The 8,210-nt window shown below is 56.6% G+C and overlaps 2 protein-coding genes across 2 annotated transcripts; both read right to left on the bottom strand.

Moving 5' to 3' along the window:
• Positions 1-282: 282 nt before the first annotated feature.
• Positions 283-1,024, bottom strand: PODANS_1_21113 (uncharacterized protein; the record flags this gene model as incomplete). Its single annotated transcript, XM_001903034.1, has 2 exons — positions 283-587; positions 649-1,024. 2 exons carry the CDS (start codon positions 1,022-1,024, stop codon positions 283-285), a joined length of 681 nt encoding a protein of 226 aa, XP_001903069.1.
• Positions 1,025-1,647: 623 nt separating this feature from the next.
• Positions 1,648-7,155, bottom strand: PODANS_1_21110 (uncharacterized protein; the record flags this gene model as incomplete). Its single annotated transcript, XM_001903033.1, has 1 exon — positions 1,648-7,155. One exon carries the CDS (start codon positions 7,153-7,155, stop codon positions 1,648-1,650), a length of 5,508 nt encoding a protein of 1,835 aa, XP_001903068.1.
• Positions 7,156-8,210: the final 1,055 nt, after the last annotated feature.

Below are 8,210 nucleotides of genomic sequence, written 5' to 3'. Positions count from 1 at the left end.
GGAGGAGATTGCGTTGGACGTGTGGGAGGCGATGAAGAAGAACGGGAGGCAGGGGCCGTTGTTTGAGGAGAGGAAGAGGGCTATGAGGTGGTACATGAGGGAGGGGAGGAGCTGATTCCGGGTGGGTAGACTTGGGTTTTGGGACAGGTACCTGATAGATGTGATGCCACCCACAGAAACAAAGCTGCCAGGCTTTTTGTTGGCGTTTAAATATCAGGCTTTTTGTTTGCGCACCTCTCAACAGCTTCTACCCAGCCCGGCAAGCGGCGCTGCCCAAACCTCTTAAAAGTCCTGCACCCCCGTCTCCCCCGTCAGCACCCTCCCCACCCTCCCCCCTCCTTCTCCTTCACCCTCACTGTCAGCCCACCCCGGTTCCCCCCCCTCGATCCACTCCTCCTCCCTCTCCCTCCGCTCCAACTCGTCAAGCTCGTCCCTGTCATCGACCTCGTCATACTCAAAATCCTCATCCTCACCCCTTACAAACCGATCCCTTAGAAACCCCCTCCACCTCTCCTCCCCCTCCTCTTTTGTCTCCGGCGGGGGTGACAACTCGGCGCTGAAGGAGGTGAAGCTCGTCCCCGCGGCTTCTACCTTGCCCCCCCTCCCCTCTCCCAGCCTGCGACACACCCGCCGCCGCCCCGTTCTCACCATTTTCATCCCCCGCCGGTCTCTCCGAGGAGAGCTTTGCCAACCGTTCCTCGCCCCGAAGGAGGGACCCCTCGAGGACGCGGGCGTACCCTTTGGACTTGGAGTCTGCCTCCCGCTCCCGGGGGGTGAGGAAGCGGCGGATCAGGTGATCGTGGAGGAGGGGGTCCGAGAGCTCGTGGTCTGGCCGGTCGAAATAGGACGGGTTTCTGCTCAGGTACTCCCGCCGGCGGTTTTGGACTCTGAGGCGGGTGAGCTCGGATGGGGATCTTTGGGGTCGGGGTCGGGGCCGGGGTCGGGAGTGGACATCTTCTAGTCCCATTTCATCTTGGGTATTGTTCTGAGTGGGGTTGCTTGATGGTGGTAATATTGGGGCCATGATGTCTGTTCTTGTAGTAAAGTGGTGTTGAGTTTTGGGGGAGGGGCGCGATTGCGTGCGACAACAATGGCTATTGAGTTGTAAGTGATGATGACGATGGTGAGAACTAAATCAGAGCGCTGGAGAGCAGGAAAATTAGCGGTTTGGAAATGTGGGGTTGGCGGCTTAAGTGCTGTATTTGCCACTCTTTCAGCAGTTGTCAACATTCTGACTTTGTATATTTATTGCCTTCTCACCTCTCGGTTCTCCATTTCAAGACGAGGATTGTGTCCACAGCGTGTCAAAATAAGTAACAAATTGGACCATTTCATGTTGGTTACTGGCTTGCTAAGCGGTGAGGCTATTCCCATAGACTAAACCAGGGAAACAAGACGTAGACACACAGCAGTGATCAAAGTAAATACTGTCAAGAAACAAAAAAGAAGAGCAGATTAGATATTGACTTGGTAGCTTTTTTACCCAAAGAATAAACAAGAACGCTCATCAACAAAGAGAAAAAGAAATAGATCGTCTGCTGATATCGTCATCACCAAAAAAAACTACCCCAAACAAATGAATAAACATATCCACACATGTATATGTACCATTCCAGACATTACAACGACACCACATCACTCACTCACTCACTCCCACTCCTGGAACTCCCCATAAGGATTCCACTCCTGCCCCGGATAACTCGTCGCGCTCATCTGCACCTTCTCATCCTCCTTCTTCTTCCCAGCATTCATCATCTCATCATCAAACACCGGAATCTTCTCCTCCATCACCATCCTCTCCTGCGCGATCCTCTCCTCCTCGGCCTTCTTCTTTGCCCGTTCAAAAATAGCAATGTTTTCTCTTGCGACCGCCCCGGTTTGTGTTGTCTTGTTGCTTGGCGAAGCAGGCTTGAGTGTCGCGACAGTAGCAGAGGCGATGATGGGCGATTCAACATCGGACAGGTCGTCATCGGAGTCGTGATCGACGGCCGGGGGAGAGTTGGAACGGGGCCGTGGTTCAGCCGGGGGCTTGAGCTCGAGTTTGGGACGAGTGGTGTCGTGGGATGGGCCGGCAGACTTGGTTTCGGTGGGCTCGGAGATGATTATGGTGTTTTCGGCCTCCATAGGGGAAGAGCGAGTCTGAACAGGCGACTGGCGTTGCTGTTCCTCTTGTGTTTGCGGTGTCTGTGGCTGAGGTGGAGGTGAGGCTCGCTGCTGCTGTTGCTGCTGAGACTCAGGTTGTTGTTTCGGCTGCTCTTGGGGAGCAAACTGCGAGTTGCGCGGAGTAGCATCGTAAATATTGTCATCTGGCACACGACTCTGTGACTGCAGGTGCTGAACCGGAGCAGAAGGGCCTTGTATGATTGGTTCTGGGCTGACGGTTCTCGAATCCTGAGGCGGACTGACAGTTCTTGACCCCTGAGAAACGATGCTGGCGCCTGCAATGTGAATCGGAACAACCGTGCTTGGTGCCTGTCGATCCGGGCTCCTTGGCGGTAGGAACTGGCTGCCGTTAGGAGGGGAGGGCGACTGCTTAGACTGCATGTACCGCTGCTGCGAGGGGAGAGAAGCAAGTCCGTTGCCGGCGGAGAACTGGCGCTGGTGAGTGGCGCTGCCGTTTTGCGGCGGGCTGACATTCCGCTTGAGGGGACTTGGCTGCGCAGAGGGCAAAGTGTCGCTGTCCCGGCTGTCGAAACGAGCTGGTTCTGGCCGAGGTTGCACTTGTCTCTCAGGAGGCGAGACGTTAGGCGACGGTGCCTGAGGCGCAGCTGTCCGCACAGAGGATTGAGGTGACACCTCTATTTGGCGGGGAACAGCGGTCAAAGTACTTGCCGGGTGTGACTGCGCTGGTTGCTGCACTGGAGGAGGTGGCTGAGCTGGCTGAGCAGTTTGCGGGGGCTGAGTCTGTTGCGTGGGTTGGGCCTCCGGAGAAGGAACCCGCTCACGCAGAGACGGTTGACTGTTGAATACTGGAGGCTGCTGTAGAGCAGGGACAGCACTGGCAGGTGGGGGTGCTGGAGGTTGAACCGGAACTGGTGAAGGTGCTTGGACATGAACGTGACCCTGAGACGCGGGAGAAGGATCACGAGCGTTGACGGGAACCGAAGAATTCGAGGGCTGGGGTGAAGCACCTTGAGCTCCATTGACCTGCTGAGAATTCACTTGACCAGGGACGGCTCCAGGCGGGACTTGAGTTGGCATCCCTCCTGGCTGTACCCATTGCTGGGGATAGCCCGCTGGAATCATCTGCCCTTGAGGCATACCATACAACCCGACAGGTGTAGGGCCAACATAGAACCCAACAGGCCCAGGAGCAACACGTCCCTCGCCATGAACATACCCATACGAGGCAGGAATAGGGACCCTCTCGTACTTTGGCTCGGTGGGAGGCGGACCAGGGTGAGGAGCTTGCTGCTGGGATGGCGGCGATGGTTGGACTGTTGGCGCAGTCCCTTGCTGTCTCTGGAATTGAGGCTGATTTTGGTATGGATACTGACCAGCAGGACCAGTTTGCTGGGGCCTTTGTTCCTGAGTGGACGCACCAGCTGGAGGTTGTTGTTGTGGCTGCGGCTGGGCTTGAACTCCCACCTGATGAGGCGCGAAAGGCTGGGATTTCTGGCCTTGAGAAGATTGCCCGGCCAAGAACGGTTGGCCACCCATGGGCGGCAGAGCGTTGGGTGAATGAATCTCCATCTGCTTCGTCCCCTTTTTGAAAGCACCAAGGAACCCCGAGAGATTGCCACCCTTCTCCTTCTCGCCCTTTTCTGGCTTCGGTGCCGACGGCCCGGTTGCCTTGCTGCCCTTGAAAAGTTTCGAAATTGTGCTTTGTTCCTTTTCCTTCTGGTGAAACTGAGAAATCATAGGGTTGCCATTCGGACGAGGACCCGGACCGAACGGTGCGCGGTTGGGCTGAGGACCACTTTGGGCCGATCCCCAAGTGGGCTGAGTGCTAATCCCTTGGAGAGGTGCCTGACCTTGTTGAACTTGAGAGGACTGAAGGCTAGACTGGTAAGAGTGTCCGCTCGGGGGGCGAGGCCCAGCTCCTGGTCCCTGACTCAGTCCCTGAGGATGCATGTGGATAGAGGGCGTCTCAACGGTTGGCGAAACAGCAGAGATCGACTGTCTTGACGGGGCTCTACTCTCTTGATCCGGCAGCTGAACTCCGGCAGAAGGGTGGAACTGGGATGGTCCAGCACCTCGCGTTTCTTGTTGGAAGCTAGGTCCCGACACCCCGAACTGTGTCGGGCCCTGTCCTTGATAACCGGCAGGAGGACTTCCGGGAGGAGCAGATTGATCGTTATTCAACCCCTCCGAGACGTTCAGAGGCTTGCGCGTGGGGTTTTGGGTTGGACTGAACCGAGAGCCCTGTCCGTAGCTCTGAGCTGGAGGCTGGCGAACTGCAACAGCTTGCTGAACAGTGAAACTAGCAGGCGAATCGTTCAGATGCCGTCCTTGCTCAACGGCAGCCTGAGAAACAGGTTGCGATTTGCTCGAGACGGGAGACTCAAAGGCGGAGCCAGCAGGGGTTGGGTCGAGCAATTTGGTTGGCTGGTGTAACTGAGCATTCTGCAAGTAAGGCGTAGTTTCTTGCTCTTGTTGGCGGCTGACGGTAGATAGATTCTCTGCCTGACCATGCTGAAACGACAGCTGACTCTGACTTTGTTGAGGAAGCGGCGGCGGTCGATGTGCAATAAACTCATCATCTAGCTGACCGTTATCAGAGGGCTGAGAGACAGGTAGCGTTTGGCCTGGCGATCCCGGACCTCCTCTCCCGAATTGGGACTGGAATAGTTGCTGGTTAGCCGCGGTGGAAGGGCGTCCATCTGGACCCAATGCTGGGCTCATGCCATATTGCTGTTGTCCTCCCCGCCCCGGCGAAAAGGGAATTGGTTGCCCCGGGGGGATTGGCAGCGAGACAGCAGGAGGACCATCCTTGGGCTTGGAGTCAGCTCGGTTGCGTAGGAATCCAAACATGCCACCACTGGGCTTCCGGGTCTGGTCGTATTGCGCAAAGCTGCCCTGCTGTTGTTGCTGGGCTTGTTGCTGTGGTTGCCCCTGTTGCTGTTGTGGTGACTGCTGATTCTGGGCGCCCGGAGGTGGCAGCGCATGACCTGGCTGCCGTAAACCGGTGACAGTTCGCTCAGGTCCAGAGTACAGATTGAAAGAACCGGGCTGCGGGCCAGCTCCCGCCGGAGGGGTGGGACCCTGAGGGTGCTGACCTTGTCCTTGGGTCTGTCCCTGAATCTGACCCGGTGACTGTCCCTGGAACTGCCCCTGAACCGGCCCCTGAGGTGTCCTTGGAACCTCCCCTTGAGGGATGCCTGGCAATGGACCGGGAGGTGGCCCCTGGAGGAACGACGCCTGAGGTGGCCCCTGGTTCATGCCCTGAAACTGGGCCTGTGCCTGAGAGGGTGATGTCTTGATAGTGAATGACGGCGAATGCTTATGCCCCTCTGATCGATGGAAGACATTCTTAAGAGCAGAGAAGCGCTTCTTCGGCGGTCCACCGATGCTTCCAGCTGGCTGGTTTTCCGTGGCATTGGTCGACGTGGAAGTTCTCGACACGTCAGGCCTCATCGAGTTCGGCTGCTGAGGTCCGGATGGTTGTGTGGCACCGATGCCGAAGAAAGTAGTCAGCTTCCGGCCCGGTGGCGCAAACTGCGATGGCGGAGGCGGGACACGTTCACCCATGGGCGTGCCCGGGCCATGCGCAATCATACTATCGTTGTCGGCCGCCCTTCCCCCAAATGGACCGATTGGGTTTGGTAAGTCGCCCTCGTCATCGCTTGAGTCAGAGACGACGTCGTTGCCAACCCCCTGATATCGCGGAGTACCGTCACCGTCCCGGCGCTCGACTGGACCGCCCGTGGCTAATCTGTCTTTGAGTCCTGAGTACACGCCCGAGTTGCGCTTGATACGCCCATCTTCAGTAACCGTGATCCCAGGAGCGCCGGAGCCTGGCGGTGATACATTATTCTTTTGCTGCTGGTTCTCCTGGTCGGATCCCTGCGGGATGACAGGGCTTTGATGAATAGTCGGGAGAGCAGGAAGAGGTTGCGTTGGGTGAGCTCTTTGGCTTGGTAACCCGTTGTAGTGCTGCTGATCCCTAAAAGCCGGATGTGTTTGCTGAGATGGCTGGGAAGCCTGTGGTTTTGGTCTTTGCGAGGAGTGCCCTCCAGAAACAGGGCCGCCGGTCTCCTTGTCAAATCCGTAGTATGGTTGCTGCTGTTGCTGCGGGGGTGATGGCTGCTGATGGGGCTGCTGCTGCTGCTGCTGGTGCTGTGCTTGTTGCTGTTGCTGCCGGTGCTGTGATGAGGCATTGCTTGGTGAGGAACGATGGCGGCTCGAGGGATGTAGAGGTTCTGCTAGATGTGACTCCTGCGGTACCCAACTCTGAGGTTGAAACCTCTGGGAAAGGTTGCCCGGTAGCATATGAGGAAGCATCGGTCCCTGTCGACCGGAACCATCTGTATATTGCTGTGGGCCCTGCGGGGGCACTCCGTTCACTCCGTGTGGAGCATTGACGGCAGCTCCCGCAAACCCGCGGGACAGGCCCGGGGATGGTCCTTGTTGACCTTGACCTTGTAGCTGCCATGTTTGTTGCCCTTGAGTAGGGGCCTGAGTTTGCGGACCAGACGCACCTTGGGTTGGCCGGTAAACAGACTGAACAATCGATTGCTGTTGTGGATGTTGCTGTCCCTGATGACCGGTGTTGGGGTTTTGTTGCGCCGTGCCGGAGTGCTGTTGATGTTGCTGTCCATACTGTTGGAGCTGCTGCTGTTGCTGCTGATGACCGTTACTATTACCCGGACTGTTGTTGTTGTTGTTATTGTTGTTGTTGTTGTTGTCACCAGAGAATCTTTCAGCGTTCAAGCCAAGCGATGAGCCACGGCGAATGGGCGGTAGACCAACAAAAGACGGAGGCCGCTCTATCCCATTTTGGCCAGAATGCTGCTGATGCTGTTGCTGCTGCTGCTGTTGTTGTTGTTGTTGTTGTTGTAGGTATTGTTGATGCTGTTGGTGATGATGTTGGAGCTGCTGATGCTGCTGATGTTGAAGCTGTTGATGTTGATGTTGCTGCTGGGCGCTGAGATACCCCTGCTGGAAGTTTCCCGGAGGAGGTAGTGGCTTGTAAGCCGGATTGTAGGATGCCATTGTAAGTTCGTGATAGCGTAAAGCGAGTACTTGGTGACGTCGACGATGTGTCGCGAAAGTAACGGTGGGAAAGCCAGCGCGGACGCAAGTGGGAGCTCGGATTTAGTTGTGCGTGGTTTGTGAACCGACTGTACGGCCAGGTTGCAAGTGACTGCCGTCCTCCTTGTGTTGCTTCAAACTAATTCCCGATCTTGTCGCTAGGTCGCCGGCGCGGCGACTGCGAGTTGAATTGTCCACTGACTTTTTCTTGATTCGTATCTCTCACCAATTGCTGGTCTGTTGCAGGTTGAGCCCAAGCGCCGCGTGTGCCGGTGTTGCGCAGCGCCGAGGACACCACCGGTTTTCTGGGTGTGTCTGTGTTGGAGGAGGGCGTTTGGTCGAGCTCCGATTGCAAGACCCGACAATCCGGTACAATTCGATCACCTAGGTAGGGCCTCCGTTGTGTCGGAGGACGGATTGTGTTGAACCGCCGCCCGACCGGAGGTGACTCGGGCACCGTATATATAACGTCGCCGCCGTCAGTGTTGGAGCTGAGACGAAGAGGGGAAAAGCAAAAGCTCAAGCTCAAGCTTGTCGATCGTCCCATGTGGAGGTGGGGGCTGGTCGCATCAGGGTCCAGGACGCCCACGTTTGTTCGCGATAGCTGGGACCGAGCCGTTGTCGTTCCCACGGTTGAGCTGGAAACAATGACGACGGTAGCAAAGAGTGCAAAAGAAAAGAAACACGATGCAGAGTAAGCCGCGACAGCAGTTTCCTGTTTTTGAGAGGTCGAAATTGCTGGCAGAAGAGGACCCTTGTCTTGGATGCGAGGTTCAGCCCCCGCAGACAGGGGGTCAGCTTCTCCAAGGCCCGTTCGAGGTGTTCATTGAACCCTGCCTGAGTTTTGTTGCTGCTTATGGGCTGAGATGGCAGCCTGATGCCCTGTGGACCGGTGATGGGGACTTACAGTAAAGTTTCTGTTACTACCGGTCTGCTTTACACTGGCTCGTGTTCTTCTATCACCACTCTTCCCCTTTTGTTTATTGCCGTTTGATGCTGAGATCATGCTGCCTCGC

This window comes from Podospora anserina, chromosome 1 (assembly GCF_000226545.1).
Source record: "Podospora anserina S mat+ genomic DNA chromosome 1, supercontig 5".
NCBI classification, from domain to species: domain Eukaryota; kingdom Fungi; phylum Ascomycota; class Sordariomycetes; order Sordariales; family Podosporaceae; genus Podospora; species Podospora anserina.
This window is presented reverse-complemented; position numbering and strand designations above follow the sequence as displayed.